This window comes from Platichthys flesus, chromosome 10, assembly GCF_949316205.1.
Source record: "Platichthys flesus chromosome 10, fPlaFle2.1, whole genome shotgun sequence".
NCBI lineage: Eukaryota > Metazoa > Chordata > Actinopteri > Pleuronectiformes > Pleuronectidae > Platichthys > Platichthys flesus.
In genome coordinates, this window is record NC_084954.1 from 16835125 (window position 1) to 16856750 (window position 21626).

General features: G+C 40.4%; 3 protein-coding genes across 3 annotated transcripts; 2 read left to right on the top strand and 1 right to left on the bottom strand.

The window, feature by feature from the left end:
* The first annotated feature begins 3732 nt into the window (after positions 1-3732).
* Positions 3733-5845, top strand: LOC133962067 (hypoxia-inducible factor 1-alpha-like). Its single transcript, XM_062397506.1, has 6 exons — positions 3733-3752; positions 3867-4039; positions 4515-4734; positions 4949-4965; positions 5079-5226; positions 5413-5845. The coding sequence occupies exons 1-6, from the start codon at positions 3733-3735 to the stop codon at positions 5843-5845; spliced, it is 1011 nt and encodes a 336-aa protein (XP_062253490.1).
* A 152-nt stretch (positions 5846-5997) lies between these two features.
* Positions 5998-11065, bottom strand: LOC133962438 (serine protease HTRA2, mitochondrial-like). The gene is made up of 8 exons (XM_062398045.1): positions 10401-11065; positions 9294-9498; positions 8132-8326; positions 7885-7917; positions 7552-7660; positions 7344-7413; positions 7145-7240; positions 5998-6830 (listed from the first exon to the last, which is right to left on the bottom strand). The coding sequence occupies exons 1-8, from the start codon at positions 10826-10828 to the stop codon at positions 6665-6667; spliced, it is 1302 nt and encodes a 433-aa protein (XP_062254029.1). The 5' UTR covers positions 10829-11065; the 3' UTR covers positions 5998-6664.
* A 4866-nt stretch (positions 11066-15931) lies between these two features.
* Positions 15932-20468, top strand: ccr6b (chemokine (C-C motif) receptor 6b). Its single transcript, XM_062397516.1, has 2 exons — positions 15932-15996; positions 17324-20468. Exon 2 carries the CDS (start codon positions 17333-17335, stop codon positions 18410-18412), a length of 1080 nt encoding a protein of 359 aa, XP_062253500.1. The 5' UTR covers positions 15932-15996; positions 17324-17332; the 3' UTR covers positions 18413-20468.
* The last annotated feature ends 1158 nt before the right edge of the window (positions 20469-21626 follow it).

Below are 21626 nucleotides of genomic sequence, written 5' to 3' on the forward strand. Positions count from 1 at the left end.
TGGCTCTTAACCCCGACTGAAAGTCTTCATATATTATTTCCCTGGAGAAACTCACAGCTGATTGGCTACAACTTTTTCTAAGATTTTAGACATGAAGGGGAGATAAGATATTGGTCTGTAATTGGCGAAAACTTCTGGGTCTAGGGTTTTTGATTTAGAACCTGAGATTATTTTGGTAAACTGATCACAGAGAAGCTGTCTAAGTAATGGGTTGGATTCTCAGCCGTTTCTGAGATCTGTTGTTGGGAGGGTATAGTTCCAAATGAGGGCAGGAGATGTTTGATTTTATTTCTAATAGTTTGAATTTTATCATTAAAAAAAAGGTCATAAAGATATTGCTATTTAGGGATGGAGGAATATTGGGTTCAGTGGAGGTGTGACTCTGTCAGCCTGGCTACAGTGCTGAAGAGAAACCTGGGGTTGTTTTTATTCTCTATTAGTTTTGAATAGTAGGCGGCTCTTGCTTTGTGGAGAGCCTTTTTCTATTCTTTGACACCATTCTTCCAGTCTATTAGATTTTCAACATGGTTGCTGGAGCGTCACTTACTATGTTTGACATTATTCTTTTTTAGAGGCGCTATTGAGTCTAATGTTAATCGTAATGAGTCTGCAGAGCTATCGACGAGGTGGTCGATCAAAATGGAGCTCAGGTTTTTAAAGAATTTGTCATTTATATCTACTGCTAATACAGGTTTAAATGTAATTGAAATGAGTTCCTTAAATTTAGCTACAGCACTATCAGGTAGACATCTAGAAAATGACATTTTTATTAGTGGCATATATTCAGTTATTGACAAATCAAGGGTTAGTCAATTATGGTCTGATAGAACTGGATTGCGCGGAAGTATTGTTACATTATCAATTCCGACACTGTACGATAATACAAGGTCAAGTGTGTGGTTACAACAATGAGTTTGTGCACACACTGACTGAAACCAATAGAGTCTAGTATTGAAATAAATGCTACGCTAAGGCAATCTTTATTATTGTCAACAGGAATATTAAAGTCACCAACAATAATAATTTTATCGGTCTTTAGGACTAAGTTTGATAAAAACTCAGGGAATTCCGTTAAAAAGTCAGTATAAGCCGCCGGAGCACGGTAAACTACAACAAATATGATTGGCTGTTGGTGGTTCCTGGCGTGGAAGACCAAGAACCAGACATTCAAATGACTTGTAGCTGAGTTTAGGTTTAGGATTAATTGATAGACTGGAGTTAAAAATAGCAGCAACTAAACCTCCTCGCCCAAATTCTGTGAATTTATATGGCTGGGGGAGGGGGGGGGGGGGGGGGGAGTAGATTCATTTAGACTGACATATTCATCAGGATGCAGCCACGTCTCAGTGAGGGATAATAAATCTATGTTGTAATCGGAGACTATTTCATTAACTAAAATAGCATTTTTTGACAGTGATCTAATGTTTAAAAGACCACATTTCAAAGTCTGGGTCTCCTGTGTTGTTTCAGAGGTTGTTTTAATTTGTATATTTGTGTGGAGTTCTCGCTCTGTTATTGTTTAATGTCAATATTTTAAATCGGACGGTGGACAGACACAATCTCTATGGGGTTGTGTGACTGATCCAGAGGGAGCGCAGAGAAGAGTTTAGCACAGCAGCTCTGCTTCCTGGTCCCAACTATGGGTTGTCATGTTATATACTGAGTAATATTCCTAGATAAGAGAGCTTCTCCATCCCAAGTGGGATGAACGCCGTTATAAAAAAGTTAGCCAATTATCTACAAAGCCCACATCGTTTACCAGACACCACTTCGACAGCCAGCGGTTAAAAGACAACATGCGGCTAAACATATCACCTGTTGTATTAAGGAGCGGGCCAGAGAAAACTACTGTGTCCGACATAGTTTTAGCAAAAGCACACACCGACTCAACATTAACTTTAGTGATCTCCGACATACGAAGCCGGAAGTCGTTGCTGCTGACGTGAATTATGATTTTATTGTATTGACATTTAGTTTTAGCCATTAACTTAAGTTTAGATTCGATGTCGCCGGCTCTGGCCCCTGGGATACAATTAACTATAGTCGCTGGTGTCGCTAATCTGACGTTTCTCAGAACCGAGTCGCCAATAATCATCAACAAGCTTCAGGCCTCGGCTAAGCTTGCCCAAGAGAGGGAGACCACAACTCTCTTGGGTGGACGGTCCAATAGGAACCGCATAAAAAATGTTTACAAACAACATTCAAAGGTTATAAAGGTTGTACTTTTACCATTTCAATATTTATTAATATCTTCGTAAAGAAATCCATCAATTCCTAAGCTTATTATTCTTTTCAGGGTTTCCTTTGATGTGAAGATGAAAATTCTGATAATTCAAAATTTGCTGGCCGGAACAACTGGTGCAGGGAAAAAATGTGAACGCCGCAAAGCCAAGAACAACCCTACCACCACTACCCTCCTGTTGTCTTCAGGTGAATAAACTGGTTTTGAGAGACAGTTGTTTAAGTCCAGTCATCAGGACAATCATAGATAGTTTACAATTTTCTCTCACACTGCCACTCTTTCCAAGACCCCCTCCGACATAAAGATCCTGTTTTTCGCCCCAAAAAAATTGTTCATGCTTTTATTTTCAAAGTGACGTATAGCGTCCATAGACGTAGCGTCACTTACACGATCAGAGTCCTTCTGTATAAATAACAGTAAACTACAAAAGACTGATTTAACCCAGCGGTTAGTTCTGTTACTGTCAGGTGGCCTCAACCGAGAGAGGGTTATTGATTTGGGACATCAAACTGGTTTATTTTCCTAAATATCTTCGTAAAGAAATCCATCAATTCCTAAGCTAATTATTATTTTCAGGGTTTCCTTTTGATGTGAAGATGAAAATTCTGAGAATCACTCAAAAATAGTATCAGATCAATGAAGCACTGAGCCCTCCACAAAAAGCTGGACCAGTTTCCCCACTGTCTGCCAACATTGCAGCATTTCTTTTTTTATTTTATGCATTTCATCACCTTTGGAATACCTCTCCCCTGACTATCTGCCTAACCAATGCTAACTACCTTCTCTAGACCCTAGTCTTCATGCATTTCATGACGGGTGTTTTAAACACAAAACCAATGACCAGGTAAAGCCCCAGCTATGCTGTTACTCACCAGACGGACATGGACGTGTACCCAAGACACAGTCAAATCATGTTTATGCACAAAAATAACAAACAAAAATAACAAACCAACAGACCACCCGAGAGAGATACTGTTGCTTATTCCTACCAGGAAAGGTAACGCCAAGGTAAATCCTCTAATTAGTGCCTGATAATGAAAGCAACCAATGTAAGCTCAAAGTACTACATTCACAATCTAAAGTTATCACACACCCTGAACACCAGTACACTATTCCAGGGGAAACTTAACCTACTTGAGACCTATTACTTTCTCAGTACAGAAAAAAAGTGAGAAACAAACCTGGATCCCGGACAAGCCCCCACTTGTTACACCTTGGCTCATGTGAGCAACACTGAATGGGAGAAAGCTCTGCAGAACAAAGAAAACCTCCACACGTCCTTGTGATGGTAGACCCACTGAATAAGAGACCATAACCCAGTCTGCAGGCCTCTTAAGTAGTGGTCACCCCAGGTGTGCCACATCCCTGCTGATCACTGGTCTGACTCCACCTACAGGAGCCTGAAACACAACACAAGCACAGCAGCCAACTCAAGGGTTGTCACTCCACCGCAGCCAACATTACAGCATGGCCCGTTTCCCCACAGCCTGATGACATTACTGCAGAGCCAGTGCACCAACATACATCGACATCTCTAGCGGAAACTGCTGAGGTATATTTCAATGGTCAATAATGACAAAATTATTATAAAATGGTGAATACTGCATCAGTTTTTTATAATCAGGGGGATTGAAAAGTTTGATATCCAGCTAAACAGCTCCTACCTTAAGGCTCTGGATGGCTTCCTCATTGTGCTGTCTGAAGATGGAGATATCATTTATCTCTCTGAAAATGTCAACAAATGCCTCGGGCTGTCACAGGAAGTCAAATTTCACCTGCTGTATATCAGCATGGAAGGTGAGTCAGAAATGCATCAGCCGTAATATTAACCTTTTTTTAAAACAACATGAATACCTTCCTTTGGGATATTAGGTCATGTCAAATCTTTTTGTTTATACATTTTTATTTAGTCATAAAGAGCGTATGGATAGAAATATACAATCAATACGGTAATAATGAAAAGCCTCCCATTGTAAGAGAGAAAAACAACAGGAATTGTCATAACTTAATCCTTATGTCACAACAAAGAGTGCCTCTTGGATAATGACTAGATTATCATATCTTAATATAAATCCATATTTGACACATACTAGCACACATACATACATCTGTATATAGATATAAATACAATCAACAGATCCATATACACACATTTGGAGTATATTGTAATTAAGTATGCTTTATAGGCAGGTTAACATTACTCTCATTTAATCATTCAACACAAAACATTTGAGTAGCTCATTTCCTTTAAGTAAATCAACTTATTTGTTCTAAACCATCTCTCCCCAGGTTCTCCACTGCTCAGGTCATGTTCGTGTGTATGACACCAAAACTGAAGAGACCGCTAACGGACTCAAGGAGCCACCTGTCCCCTACCTGGTTTTGATCTGTGACCCCGTCCCCCACCCCTCCAACATCGAGGTCCCCCTGGACACAAAGACCTTTCTCAGCGGCCACACGATGGACATGAAGTTCACTTATTGTGATGAGAGGTGAGTGTGTTCATAGCAGAGAATTCTATATGTTTAAGAAGCTTATTACAATCAGTTTATTGAGCCACTCCTGTTGAACTTTTCTATTATGAGCAATTTTCCTCTGCAGTCTTATAGAGCCACCTTGTGTTCAGTATAGATACTACAGATCTATACAGATCTCTACATTTATGTAGCGAGGCAGTAATATAATTAATCTTCTTTGCTCCTCCAGGATCACTGAGCTCATGGGTTATGAGTTTTTTGGAACAAATTCCAGTGTGGAATGTTTTTTTGTTGACAAACTTAAAAAAATATGCCATGATCAATATTTTATAATATAAATATATTTTTGTTGTCCTTAGTGTTTGCAAAGGGGCAGGTCAGCACAGGACAATACTGGATGTTGGCTAAGAGAGGAGGCTTTGTGTGGGTGGAAACCCAAGCCACTGTCATCTACAACAACAAGAACTCCCAACCACAGTGTGTTGTCTGTGTCAACTTTGTGCTCAGGTACAGAAGAGTCACTTCCTTTTTGGTAGTTTCCAAGTTAAGAGACAGCTAATGTCCACCATGATAATGTGGTGAATTGTAATTTTGATCAGTGAAGTGTATGAATCCTGTTTTTAACTGAGCCACAAAATCCTCCGTAAACTCCATCTAACACCTGCTTAACTTTGTCTTCGTCCTGTACACCAGTGGTATCCAGGAGGAGAAACTGATCTTGTCTCTGGAGCAGACTGAGGATGAGATACTGCTGAAGAAGGAGCAGAAGCGACAGGAGAAGGAAGAAAAGGTTGTAGTGGAGAGCATCCTGCCTGACATGTCAACAACCTTGCTGAAGGAGGACGAAGAGGTCGAGGAGGTGGAGGAGGAGGAGCAGGTCGAGGTGGAGGAGGCAGCGGAGAAAGGCCCAGAGCTGGATGTGATCAAACTCTTCACCCAGGCGTCCAAGGCTCGGCCACTGGCGAGCCTGTACGACCAGCTGAAGGAAAAGCCTGAGGCCCTCACCCTGCTGGCCCCGGCTGCTGGAGACACAATCATCTCCCTGGACTTTAGCTGCCCTGGTCCGTGGCTAAACTCCCCGCATCATAAACCAAGAGTTTATATAACTCGCCACTATCACTGCTAAGAGGTAAAGTCTCTGAAATACACTATATTTATTACTTCTCATTATCACCTTTTGTCTTTATAATACTTTTAACTTTTGCTCAGTTAATGGTAGTCAGTTTAAGACCATTGCTCCATGACATACAGTCGTCTCTCATGCTTCTTGTTGCTGTCAAACATTAAATGGCTTTAATAAAGTACATTGTTTCAGGTCTCATACCTTTACAAACAGTTTTGTTTTTTACATAGAAACTCAAGTTACAAATGACACTGACTGGTTTTCTTACTAAGTACAGCATTGGTCTAGTCTTTATAACCACTCATTGCTTTTCTATCACACATGGTGATAAAAGGTTCAGTATCTTGCCTTCAGCATGTGGACTAGAGGAGCTTGGGATCGAGTCATCAACCTTCAGGGTTATGTGACAACCCACTCGACCTCCTGAGCCACAGGCGCCCTCACTCTGCCAAGTAAGAAGTAAAACTTTGTAGAGGTACAAAATACGCTTTGCTCAACGTGCTCAGAAAAACGTGAGACTGAATACTGGACTGTTAATGCATCTTAAGATACTGGCAGGTTCACTAACTCACGCTGTCGGTGTTTGACAAATGAATATATATATATCATTATTTGGTAAATGGCCATGTAGAGAAAACATGAAATAATTTAGGGTGACACTGCAGTTGAACAGTAGTATTTTCCATTTGCAGTAACAACATTTTAACAAGTCTAGGGCACCGTCAAATACATTTTACATGCCGGTCACAGTTGCCATCAGTTTTCTTCTCGTAAATATTTACGTAACAATCTAATAATCTGGCCAACCAGCGGTAATGAGTGTCACTCTGTGTACTCGGGAGTCATTTGCAGTCGAAGCAGTTCGTCTCCTCTCTGCACCATCATGGTGATTTTGTCGCTGCTGCGTACGGCCTGGTAGATCTCCTCCGACGTGTTCACCTTCACGCTGTTAATCTCCACCACCACATCTCCAGGTAGCATGCCCGCTCTGAAACAAATATGAGCTTTAGCTTCCAAAACTTGCATCTTGGATAAATCACATTAATCATACTTCTGCACCTTCTTACGTCTGTCAACAAATTCAAAAGGTGATTCTAATACTTATCCTTAGCTGTTATGTTTTATATCCACCAAGGAGGCTGATATCACCCTTGTGCATTTGTATTTATTGGTTTATTTGTAAGCAAAATAACCCCAAAACAACAAAAACAGATTACCACCAAACTTGTAGAAAGGATGGGGTATGGGTCAGTGAAGAACAGTCAATTCAGACAGTCACACACGGAAGCTTGGTCTGCCTACCTGTTGGCCGGAGAGCCCATGATGACTCTGTGAATCAGGATGCCATGTGTCACGTCAGGGAAGGACGGGTCTCTTAACTTCAACTCAGTAATAATGCTGAGGTAAAGGTAAAAAAGAAACAGAAAAACATGATTACAGACATAACGCTGATGTAACAACACTTTTACTGCAGGGACAATTCTGAGCATGAGGCATTTACCTCGGGTTCAGTGTCAGCATCATCACACCGATGTATCGCCGCTTCGTGTCTGAGTCACCAGACCTGGACCCTTGTGGAAGATGGACATAAATATGATGTGGAAAAATAAATCCTTAACAAGAGAGAACAGCTGGAGGCTACAGAAAAAATGGAGGACAGAAAGAAGAGGATGTGGTGTGCAGCTGTTGATTCCGGTGTCTGTTCTTACTCTTTCTTTTCGCTGCTTTATCAAGGAAACCTCTGAGGTGATCAGATGGAATAGCAAAGGAGATCCCTGCGGTGACCTTCATGGTGTTTATACCGATGACTTCCCCATCCTTATAAAGAGATAAAGTATCAAATTGAAATAAGGTGATCTTCACACTCGAACCAGAGTTAACTGTTTGTAATAAAACACATTAACAGCTGTAATTACAGAAAGTTGAACCGTTAAAATCTCTGTCTACACAAACATTAAACATTGCAGTCGTCAGAACAGGTTTGCTGATGTCTGAATGTGGTGAGTAACTCTTTCAAACAGAATATGAAAACAGTGACTCACCAGATTAATCAGGGGACCTCCAGAATTTCCAAACTGCAAAAGAAATCAGTCATAATGTGACGTTGAAGGGAGCATGATATGAGAATCAGTCACAGTAAATCCACTAGGCGGGCTCAAATTTTTCCTGATTTACTTTTACACTCATCTCGTTTGGAAAATAGCCCAGCCTCTTAGAATAGGTCGTACATAAACCGAAAGGGAATACACACTAGATGAATACAGATTCATCTACATCCCTTATACTCACATCAATGGATGCATCTGTCTGTATGTAGTCCATGTTCGAGTTGGACAGACCCAGCTCTTTACTGCCTCTCTGCACTGAGCTGATGATTCCCGACGTGATCGTATTCCGTAACGCAAACGGGCTTCCCATGGCGACCACAAACTCTCCCTGCCGAACGTCAGATGATTTGCCAAGGGGGAGCGTGGGTAAAGGATTCTGCAAGACAGGGAAGAGGAGAGGGGCGTTTAACAGAATGTCTTCACTTACATGATCCAATCAATCATTTGACTGTCCTGCTCCAAAAATACATATGTTGACTTCAGTTCTTAGGTTTCATGAGGGCCAATAATGAACGAAGACAAAATGACCTCTGAATAAAGATGATGACTTTATTCAAGTTTTTTACTGGTGAGACAAAGGGACGACAATTCATGAGCTTTGACACATTTTTGTTTCAGTTCTTTTAAAATCAGTCACAGGTATGTTATTCAAATAAGGTAAACCCGAGTGACGAAAAAACAACAGAACAAAGTCTGAATATTATCATAATAAAGTCATATACTTTTTATGCACTTTTACTGCCGGCCAAGGGACTTCAGAGGAAAAGTAGCCTCTGTGGCAAACTCTGGGATATTTTAAGAAATGTTATTAATATGCAGAGTCCCTGACAAATAAAATAGTGAAGTAAATCTGGAAAGAACTCAGAATGTGTTAATACTCACCCTCTGAGTTTTTATCAACTTAACTTGATTTTGTTACCTCTACCAAGAAGGTTAGGTTGTCACCTGGGTCTGTTTGTTGGCTGGTCTATTTGTCAGCAGCATTAAACGACAACTACTTCACCGATTTCCACCAACCTAGGTTTAAGGATTGGTTTGGATGTTGATTATGTGGAAGATGCAGGATATCTTTTCTTTCAATTTCCTCACTAGGTTTTATGACCAATAAATAAATAAGATTATCAGAGAAAACATAATTCTTTCACATGTTTACTATAAGAACTAGAAACTCAGGAAACGCAGAGGTTTGTACTCTACTAAGTGCCAGTCTAGTTTACTTCTGCTTTCAAATTCAGTGTTATTATGAGGGCCTCTTACAGGCCACTAGTAATGGAAGCTAATGAGGTAAAATAAAAACTAAACATATAGTCCATTTAGTAGATGTTTTGGAGCTTGTTGCCTACGTTTGCATTGATTTTGATGGTGGCGATGTCTGCCACCGGATCCACGTCCTGCACGGTGGCGTTGAACGTCTCTCCGTTGGTGAGCTTCACACGGACGCCCCTCTTGTTAGCCACAACATGGGCATTGGTGACAATGAGACCATCACTGCTGATAATGAAACCAGAGCCATTTGACACTGGGACTTCTCTTCCTGAAAACGGGTGTCTGAAAAACGGAAAATACAGTTAATCTGATTCAGACTGGAACAATACTGCATCGTTTAAATGAATCTACACAGAGAGGAAAACATTATTTTGGCATTTGCCTCCAAACGTAGAGAACAAAGAGGAAGCTTCACTAGAGGCCAATGCCTGCTTCTCCGAGTCAGTTACCGACGGACGGACGGACACTTTTTGATAGTTCTCCGTTACTGAAAACAATTGGGGGCCAGAACAGTAGGTGGCGCAACGGAAGACGAGCTTAGAGAAGCCTACCTCATGAGTTCTCAGAAGAAGTCCACGTTCATTATTTACCTGCTCCCAGCTTTTCACACACACAGTGTACGATGGTAACTCAATAAAATAAAGTGACACCCAGCGGGTCATAATGCATATGTTATCGTTTCTTGGCGCAGCGGTTCCCCGGTCTTGTTTCCGAACTGCGTTGCTAATTCAACAGCTTGAAGCTACACGGAGTCAGCTAGCTTCCACACACAGTCAGCAGGGACTCCGGATACCAACTACTACCAAGTGTTTGCTTCTAACCTGACGGTGTTTGAGAAACAGTCTCATGACAGACGAGGAGTTAAAGTCGTGACAGCATATTTTTGCACAGTTACCACCGCAGTTAGCATGGTGGCTAGGACGCTAGCGCGGTTATGAAAGTTCGTTAGAACCGTATGTGACTGTACAGACACGCCGTTAGTGCTCTAACCAGCCACCATCAGCCGGACAACTCCGCTGAAGAATGACCCAGCTAATGGCTTCCTATAATATCTTATGACCACAAACAGCATTTAAAAAGCAAGTAATCTAAGGTTATGAAAGAGAAAACAAGCAACCTATCTCATTGAGCCGTGTTCCGCAAATAACTGCAAAATATAGCACAGTTCTTCTCAGACAACTCACCTGCCAACGATTTCAATGTACACCACAGCTGGAGTGGACTTCTCCACCACATCTGCGATAAAGTTGTATTGGTTCCGGGGGCTGTCAGGTTTGAAGGGGGACGCACAGTGAGCTGATGGCAGGATGTGATCCACGAACTGTCTGGACACTGACCCTCCTCTGTCTGTCTCCTCCTCCTGCAGACCGCAGAGTCCCAGAGCCAAAGACACCGACCCGAGCAGAAGAGCGGATCTGCTGCTCCTCCTCTCCCAGCAAGGGGCTCTCCTGTCCAGCCTCTTGTCTCCGTCTGCTCCCCTGCGGCCACATAGCGGACCAGAAGACGCCGGGCTCACTGTCCCCCCGGCCACAGAGTGAAGTCCTCGGCTTCGACACCGTGTGTTAGGCCTGAGCGCTGAGAGCAAACACCTATTGACAGCAGCTGCTGCCATGTTGCATCACCTCAGACTCTGGAGTTTGTAAACAACCGAACAACACTTCCTGTTCAGGTTACTTTATAATCTGAACCGGCTGCTGTGTATCTACCGGGTCGGTACTTTATATTAAACAATAAAATCAAAACTCTTCTGTTAAAGTCCCTAGTTCTCTGTCACTGCTCTCTAACACGTCCGTCATGAATCGTACCTGACTGCGGTCAAGCCAGCCGACACTCGCCCAGTGTTGCCAACTCCTCAGTAAGGAACGTAGCTATTGGCTGTCCTAAAAATCGCTAAATGACGCCATCACCTAATTTGCATAATGTAATGGTCGCTACAGGACGTACAGAAAGTGACAAAAAAAACACCTAAATATGTTTAGAACTTAAAATAAGCTTTCTTCTACAGAAGCGTATTACATTCACCTCACAAAAAAAATATTCTGTTTTTCTGAGACAATTATCTCGTAAATTCTGACTGCAATACGCTTCCGTATTCTTCTATTAATTTTTTTTTTTATCTTGCCATTGGAAAAGGCCATCACTTCTCAAAATAACTTCATGACTTTAATGCTGTATCTAGACAAACATACATAAATCGATTTTGTCCTGTATTGTTAAATTTTAGAATATAAAATTGAATCAAAAGGCTGTTATGTGGGGTGGAACTTCTAGCTCTAGGTCCAACCCTCCTCCTTTATCCAGTCTTGGGTCCGGCAAAATGATCTAAAAGAGACACTCTGGCAGAGCGAGTTATTCTTTTTTCTTCTTAAGTTTGGTTTAGTTTTCAGGGCCCTGAAAGTGTTCAGTTTCACCACGTTCCACACGAGAGGTGTGGACTCTGCATCGATGAAGAGACAGATTTCAATGACTCATGCTTTCCAGTGAGAGTGAAGATACATTGACACTTACATCTCGCTCTGTAATATAGGGCAGGATCAGCGGTGGCTTTGCGCATGCGCGATTCATTTGCAGCCTGGAGGACGCGTGAGTGTGGGTCTCCTCTCTGCTGGGACTGCGGTGCGAGGCTACTGGGAGACTGGCCGCCTGTGAGTGCGTTGGGACGGCGGTGGGGCTTACGGCAGCACCCGCTGCTCGTTGAGGACAGTCACTGCAGAACGATACGTGCTTCCACGTCAGTCTCCAACCAGAAGGTCTCTAATATCACCAGAAAAAGTCGCTAGATGTGTCGCTAGTAGCTTTTGACAAAAAAAATGTCAACGTGCTCAAAAAGCTGTAAAAGTTTGCAGTAAATTAGAATGTGGTGTAAATTTACGTATTCTGGAGTATTCGGAAATGGGTGTGGCAAATTGGCTCAACAGCCACCTACGGAAAAGCCCCTCCTTTAGCATTCACCGATCCTCACGAAAATCAAGACAGTTGTGTATCATGACCAGGGGCGGTTCTGGCTAATTGGAGGCACTGGGCAAAGAAAAATGTTGAGCCCCGCCCTGTTTTGCGGGCGCCTGTGTTGTCATACCGTCTGACCGTGGCGTGGCGTCCAAGTTTGATGAAACGCCATCAAAACACAAGTTTCTGTATCTCTGACATATTTGGTACAATCGACACCAAACTAGACATGTAAGACAAGAGTCAAGACCTGAAGACATCTACCCAGAAATCGTTACTTAAAATCACAGCGCCCCCTGGTGGCAGCAGAAAATGTCTTGTTTTTGGTACGTTTTACCATGTCAAACGAAACCATGTCAAACTGTGTCAAATGGGTCTCAAGACATTGATTATGTAGCCATAACATTACTGTGACTTTTCATCATGCGGATTATTAAATGCGTGTCATCAAAGTTCAACATGCCATGACACACGAAATTGCTGTAACTTCCGTGTTCATGGGTCCAGCTCCCTCAAACTACATGTGTGTATCAACAGCCCCCCCCTGAAGATGGGCGTGGCAAAATAACTGACTAGCGCCCCCTAAAGGAAGCCCGCCATTTTGGATTTGGTAGCCATTTTGGCCATATTCCACACTTTTACTTTGATGTACTTGTTGTAGAGCTTTCATCAGATCAACGTGAAATTTAGTTGAGTGTCATCACAACAAGATGGAGATGAAAAGTTATTAAAAGATCGATTTCTTGTCTCACCGTGTGACCGTGGCGTCAAAGTTTGATTACACGCCATTAAACCACAAGCTTCTGTATCTTGGACATATTTGGTCCAATCCAGTCCAAACCAGACATGAGTCGCGACCTGATGACATCTACAAAGACACCATGAATTAATACGATAGCACCACCTGCTGGCTACAGGAAGTGACGAATTTATCCTTGCTGCAGTGCGCAAACGTATGCAACGCAGAAACGAGCGCTTGGTCATCGAACACTCTTTCTTCACCGACAGCAACAGACTTGAAATCGCCTGTGCTCGGGCCCGTTAATGCTACAACGTAGCCCTAGTTTAAAATGAAATTGATTATATTAAATCCACAAGAAGTATATATCATCTCACGTGTCATTTTTATGAATAACATTTTGACTGTATCAATTTAGAGATTTTACTAAATAAAAGTCACACTTTTTTTGCTTCAAGTAGCTAATTTCTTGATATTTCAAAGTACTGTAAAAAACACTCAATAAGTTCAGAGAGAGACTGATATGTCTGTGCTCAGGACCTCACTGACTACCTACATACTGAATATCAAACATATTTACTGTTCAGATTAAGATATTTTTCAAAGTAAAGTCCAACATTTTCACTGTGGAATAGATAATTTCAGGATACTTCAAAGTACTGTAGAAACACTTTGCTCACTAAGTCCAGAGAGAGACTGATATGCTTCTGTTCCCACTCTTATGACTAGTCCCCTTTTCTTGAGATCTGTAACTGTCCAACAGCGATATTTTCCATTTCTTTTGATCGCGTCGTGAAAGACTCTCTTTGTGTTTGTTAATTGTGTCTAGCTTTTTGTTTATAATCTTATCCTTTATAGGGATAATGCTGAGGTTAGATCGGGGTACCCCTTTACACTACACAAAAATGTGTTTTTCTATAAAATAATACAATGAAGAGGTTACTGCTAAATTCAAGTCCCAGTTAGAGTACTTAGATGTAGTTTTGCCCCTCGTATTCTTTGATTATGTTAAATTATGCTCTTTTCAATTAGTAGTGTTGTATATTGTAATATTTTTTGATTTGGCACCAGCTGAGGCTCGTTTGCTCCCTTCGAGCTTGAGTATTTATCACCATTTCACTATTGGAAATCTAGTAAGTACAATGGAGGAAAAAGTAGTTTTTATAAATGAAACACCGCGTAATTCAGGTGCCATTGTTGGGCCACAACCATCTTCACACTCGGCCTTCACTTTGATCAAATACACATAAATAATAATCTGTCCACAGAGAGATAGCAATATAAACACCTGGGGACTTGCACACAGACTCACAAAGTAAAAACAATACCAGTGTTGCTTTTGCAGCTGGTAATATTATGAAAGACAAAATATGTGTTTTAGGTCACCTTTTCATACACAGATAAAGAAATCAGTGTCAAAAAAAAAATGACATAGCATTGTGGAATTATTTTTTACACATACAGCAACTTCAGTCAGCTGGTCTGTGTCCATCTGGAGGCACTGGGCATGAAACCACCGGCTACGTCTGTCACACTGAATAAAGACAGTGTTACTAAAGACAGAGGCTTAATACTAATTTTAAATGTTACGACACACTAGCAGGCTTTATTCATGTTTCCGACCTTTACCATGCTTTAACCAAATGCTACATTGCTGTTGTCATGGTCATATTTCTTCATTATTATTTTTATTAGTTGCCAATCTGCAAGAATTCAGGTCATAGTTTATAGGGGAGAGCTGGCTAATGTGGGACATCGGGTAATGTGAGACACCCCCTGTATCTAGGCAACGGAACACATTTGTGATCATGTGACCATTATGTTTTCAAGCCCCTCCCATTCACCCCTTGTCATGAAGGAGAAATTGGTGCTGGTGCTGTGGAAAGTATGTTTTTTCACAAAAATGTACTCTTGCATGTTAAAGTATATTTTCATGCTTTGAACTTAATCAACTGTTGTGTCAAAACAAATTGATTCATGTAGAAAAACTTATGTAATACATGTTGGTGAACTTCCAACATATAAAACCATGTGAATGATGTTAGCTGAAGATTAGCCTGAATTGCAAAGAGATGTTGTTTTTTTCTAAAACGGTGGCTGTGAGGTAAATAGGACTATTACAACATGTGTTGTTATAGTAGTTTTAAAGTGGAAAAAGTAAGTGGACCACTTACAGATGTGTCAGTTGTATTCCAGCAAGGATGAGACAGCAAAGCTTTTGAAGGAGCTGCTTGTATAAATTAGTCGCCTCTATAAATATGACAACCTGTTTCGAATTTCTAATCTTTCAGGAAGAACACAATATGCCTGAACAAGGAATAATTTGCTCTATACATTCAATAAGGTTTGGCCTTTTTCAAAGCAATATAGCTAAGAGTAAACAAGGAGTGACTTAATGTGAAACGTACTGAATATGGAATTTTGCATAGAGGTTGGACGTATAATTATCTAAATCGTTGCCCCTGATTTAGAAAAATCCCATATCCACCACAGTCTCCCATGTCTTTCACTTTATTTTGCCACATTACAACCGATAACCCTTTTATGTATGATATTTAAAATGTCAGAAATGGCATCAATTTCAAATTGGCAGAAATATTATTGACATTTGAAATTGCTGAGGTGATCATAAAAAAAAGAATCCTCCCCGTTGAAAAATAACCTTTGAAGTGAAGGTGACTGGTGCCCGGAAGACTAATTGTGCAATTTTGCTGTAAATCAAAGCGAACAAAACATGTCTTGTGGGCGGGGGTGCACCGGCAAGCTGTTATTTTCCCAGTGGAACCATCAGATAAGGACAATGTGTGTACATCTGTGGGTAGAAGACAAAGCTGAATGTGAGATCAAAAGCAGGAAGCTCATTGATGTACTGTCCTCGTGCAGCCTCTGAGAATGTTTTTTCTTCTTTATCGTGCTCTTCTGTTAATTTCATCCTTTTCTTCTGTGAGATAAAGCTCCTGCACTGAGTTCTTTACTTCACACGCAGCTCTGAGACAACTGCAGCTCTGGCAGCTGGAGGGGACTATTGCTTTATTTTGACGCTTCCTATGCAGAATATAAAGAAATTAAGTGATTGAAAGTCATCATTTTACAAGGTATGTATGTTCTTGTTTACTATATGCGATATTCTAATCGCACAATGTATTTTTCTATTTTATCTTCCCCAAAAGATTATTTGTGAGCACAGAATATATGCCTTATCAACGAGTGCAACTGCACTGTACTAGGTCTAATCTTGGAACAGTGATTTGTGAGAAGTGAAAATGCTGAAGCAAGAGATTTAATCAGCTAAAGATCAAATCCTGTTTGCGAAGAAGTAAACGTTTCTCACATTCTGTTATTTGCAAGAATGAGACATAACACTGTTCATTTATATTCATCAGTTAATATACAAATGATTATTTCCTAATTTATTTTCCTTAATTATTTTTATTTATTGAGTGTTTGTTGAGCTAGTTCTACGTTAGTGATCTTAGTGTCAATCATCTCAGATCTTCACTGATCACTAATCAGCTGCTGAGATCAGACAGAGCACAGAGTGCAGCCGCCAGCAGCCAACCTCTGATGCATCCTCTTGAAGGCGAATCGATCTGAAAGTGGGTCATTTTCAACCGGAGGAAGATCTGAAACTAGAAAACAGTTTTTTCTTCTGAAATAGAAGTGAAGTGAAGGCTTTAAACTAAACTCTCAAAATTATGCACTAGAATATTATTTTTTGTCAATCGCTGTGTCACCAAATTAACACCGGGGTATTGTTTCAATATTAATGAGGGTCACCCACTGTTAAAGAATGAACACATTACTTATTGACCATGAATTTTCTTAATTTACCATCAACAAATAAATTTGAAATAAATCACTTTGGAATTCCTAAGATAAAATAAGTGAATCCTTTATTGGTCCCATGGGGTAAAATCAGGTATTATATTAGCATTAGTTCAGAATAAATACAGGTAAAGAGAATAGAATAATAATAGTTGAAAATAAAAATAGGGGGAAAATATTATATAAGAAGAATTACAAAAACACATTGATACAGAAAGTTACAGCAGTGTTAAAACATTAAGTTATGTACTTATATAGTTATATAAAGGTAGCAACTATATAGGATTTTAAGTGGCATCCTAATGTGTAATTAACCAGAACATATCAAGTATATTATTTATTTTTAATCGTCTTAATAATTAATGAACGTTACACCCAGTTACTGTAACAAGGTCAAATGCGAAAACATACGAGTTACATTGACACACTCTAATGTATTACTGGGTATTATTACTTTATTTGGTAACTTGTCAAAAAACATTATTTTGAAATAATAATCTAATGTGTATATTAACCAGAATAAAGCTGTCAAATAAACTAATAATATTTTCGATGATGTTGCTGTTTGTTGCAAATGTTTTGTCTTTTCTCCTCCAGATTAAAAACATGGCGTCGACGACTTCAGACTATGACTACAGTACAACTGACTATGACGACCTCTGCAGCTTTGACCCGAGCCCCACGGAGGTCATCACCCAAACATACGTCCACGCCATCGTCTGCGCCTTCGGCCTGATCGGCAACGTCCTGGTGATCGTCACCTACATGTTCTACAAGAGAGCCAAGACCATGACGGACGTCTACCTCTACAACGTGGCCGCGGCAGACCTGATCTTTGTGGTGGCCCTGCCATTTATCATCTACAACGAGCAGCACAGCTGGCCAATGGGCTCTGTGGCCTGCAAGATACTGAACTCGGCTTACAGCATCAACCTCTACAGTGGCATGCTCCTGCTCGCCTGCATCAGTGGTGATCGTTACATCGCAATAGTTCAGGCCAGAAGATCCTTCGGCGCGCGCTCACACACTCTGATCTACGGCCGCCTCATCTGCTCTGGTGTTTGGGTGTTTGCTTTGGCCCTGACGCTGCCCACGCTCCTCTACACCCAGCGCTATGAAGAGCTGAACCTGGGGGATGAGAATGTCACCGTGATATGTGAGCTGTCTTTCAGCAGCCACGAGACAGCGAAGCTGATGAAGGTGCTGGTTCCCAGCCTCCAAATGGCCGTCGGCTTCCTGCTGCCGCTGGTGGTGATGGTGTTCTGCTACTCTAGCATCATATGCACCTTGCTGAGAGCACAGAACCGCCAGAAGCACAAGGCTGTGCGTGTGGTTTTTGCTGTCGTGGTGGTTTTCATCGTGTGCAACCTTCCCTACAACGTGACCCTGCTCACACACATCCTGTCTCTGTTTAAGGAGAGACGTTGTGAGGTTGAAAAGATTAAACTCAGAGTTCTGGACGTCACCAGGGTCGTAGCCTACCTCCACTGCTGTCTGAATCCCATCCTCTACGCCTTCATCGGGGTGAAGTTCAGGAGCCACTTCAGGCAAATAGTGGTGGATCTCTGGTGCTTCAGCAAAAAGTACCTCTACTCTGCTCGCTCGTCACACGGAACCTCAGATATTTGTGTCTCGGGGCTCAAGTCTTCAGAGGCCTCTAACAACATGTCATCATTCAGTGCATGATGCTCCGGCCTAGAGTTGCTGATGCTACAGGAGCCTCTCGTCCAGGTTGTTACTGTGCTGTAACTGTATGAAGCCGACTGTTAACAGACATAAAAGCTTCTGTACTACATTTGTTGAAAAAAAGTAACATTCAGGATATTCGAGTATGATTAAAAGTGAGACTGCTGCCCGCTAACTCACCTGGCAGTGCAGGATCGAATCCACCAGCAGGAGTCCTCTCGCCATTTCACGTTTGAACTGTGAAAAAAAGAAAACTCCTAAACGTTTAAATGTTAGTTTATATGATACTTAAATGAGTACTACAGTAATTAGTTTTTGAACATAAATGTTAAAAAACACAAAGTAAAAAAGGTAAGGATCAAAGCAACAGGGGCTGAGACATCCTGACTTCCCACTCCTTTCTAATCAGTGCGAGCGAGGGGGCGAACGAAGCATCTTACCGTGAAAGAAGCAAATCGCAGCTTGACCTCGAGTGCAGTTCAACTTTGGTGAACTCTTCCGAGCCAAGAAAAGGCTGGAGCCTTTATTTTGTAAGATACACACAGTTTGCCGCAGCTGGGCAAATACCCATGTCTTTCAAACTCCATGCTTCCGCTCTGTAAATTAAATCAGAATTATTTTCAAGGCAAGCCAACGGAAATTGCATCTGCATCATTGGAATATTTTGTTCACACTAGATGAACCTACTCTAGAGCTATAGAATAAAAACTATTAAACTGTACAGTTGCCATTAATGAATTTAAAATGTTGTTTTTTAATAATATGAGATAGTATTACTATAACAATTATTCTATATTCTATACATATTTTATATTTTCATAATATACTGGCATTTTAATATATATACAGAAAAATAAATACATTGAATTGAAAAGCTGCTTAGTGACTGTAATCATATGAAGAGCAAATGTGTCACTAAAGACATTAAAATTGGCTTCATCTTATTCAGCAGAACCAGCAAAACACTGTGCAAAATGTCTGCACATATTCAACGTCACAGAATTTTAACAACATTTAACAAATGATCATATTACGATAATGTTTTAACCTTAGAGAGGATATCTGGTGAAAGTAGTGGTAAAAATCCTGTCTCAGTACACAAAACAACAGCAAATAAAACCAGTGCCTCTACACATTTAACATATTCAGGAGCATCAAAATTCAATATTCAGAATAAACATGCATTTGGTTTGCTCCCCTTTCATGAACAGGTTCATATATTTAAGAAAATCTAAATGTTAAAGTCCAAATCTATGCTGATGACATTGTTATCTATATGTCTTGTATTACGTATTGTGTTTAACTAAACGTTGGACAACTGGTTTTATTTCTTTAAATATATTTAAAACATATGAGTAGGGCGACTGATGTATGACTGATGTTACCATGGTGACAGCCTCTTTGTATATTATGTTGCTATATGTATGCTGTTGACTCAATCTGCTCTTTTTTTTCTGGATTAAAAGTTAAAGCTTCTCATATTTCACTTAAGTTTTGACAGTTTTTATGTCGTCAATCAGACTGTCTGAATAAACAGTGTGTCTGAAAATATATGTTTTGACTAGATTATTCCCAAAATGTTTGTTGATATACATCCCATATGCCTGATCTGATTGTAAAATGTAATTTAAAGAACACAGTCACTCCTGAGAGAAATTTTAACAAACAGTACAAGTTTTTTAAGCTCGTTAATGGAAAGCATTTTATCCTCAGATAATTTTAAATAAAATGTACTTCTGGGTAATTTGCAAATATCTCCAGTCCCCTCCTGGGAAGTGTTGGCTCCATTTCCTCCAGTTCAACAAAGTAAATAATTTTGTAACATATAAGGAAATCAGCTCATTAAGTAGTAAATCTATCAAACCTTGGATAGAAAAATGATAAAAAAAAAGGGAAAAAGAGAAATGATAATAATTGAGTTGCACTTGCTCTGGGTTTTTACCCTCGTGGTTGAATGCACTTATTGTAAGTCGCTTTGGATAAAAGCGTCATCTAAATGAAATGTAATGTAATAAAAGTAGTGATAAACATTTCTGTATACTGTAAAAGTCGTCTTCGTGTGACATGAAGCAGATTTAAAGATTGCAAAATTGATCCGTCTGTACCTAGAAGCAACTGAGTTTTGGGGTCATTTCCTGTGGTTGGTTCACTGTAAATGTCACATCTGATAAGGGCCACCACATGTCGTTTTTTTGCAAGCAGAAGCAGTAACAGTCGATTGTTTTGTCCTGTTGGGGCCCAACAAGCTGACATCAACAATAGCTTTACTTCAGAGTAAAGAATATTGTTCACTACTGCTCTGATCCCTGAAATACAGATGTATCTGCTCACAAAAAAATGTAAAATGCAAAGACATTGAGGAGTGAAGGTGGATTTTTATGTTCCACTTTTATTGAAGTGTAACCTGAATCTTTTCTCTTCTTGCTCCATCTCTTCTCACTCATTACTGGTGTCTGATAGGAAATAGGAAAGACCACAAGCCAGCTGACAAAGAACGATTGACGTTGATCCGTTTATGCAAAGAATTCCCTCAGGATTTTCATTTACAAAAAAAAATAATTTAGATGTACCATATTGATACCATATTGATTCTGTGAATATGGCACCAACTGTATTCAGTTGCCCTATATATCGTTTATTTGGGGCTAAATATGTTTTTTTATTAGTTATTGCAAACACTGAGAAAGAGGAGAAACCTGAAGTTCTGGGTATTTTTTAGTGGAAAGAGCTTAGGTGATTTCCACCCTAAGGTGACTTCCACCCTAATGAGATCATAGAAATCATATCTGAAAGACAAGACGTTTTTGTGAGGTATCTTTTGCGTTTTCCTCTCTGCAACAAAAATACAGGATTGTGCGTCACACGTATAAAAGAAACTCTTCTTATTTATCTCTAAAACAAGTTATTACTGTTATAATTTAATCAAATTGAAGTCTTGTGTTCTCAGCTATGCGACATTCAAGGATCCACCGAACTATTGGGCCTCTTGTAAAAATAAAATGTTGATAATAAAGTGCGTCTCAAATGAGTTTTCTCTTGAGACACTCTTCAGACGCCAGATGTGAGCTGCAGTTATACTCGGCTGGCTCCAGGACAGTTACACTCTGGATACATCTGGCCACAAGATAACTCGTCTGATCAGGGGCCTCCGTTGTGGGAGGAGAGGATCCAACATGTGTTGCAATCCCAATAAGTCATTCGTTGTTGACAAATT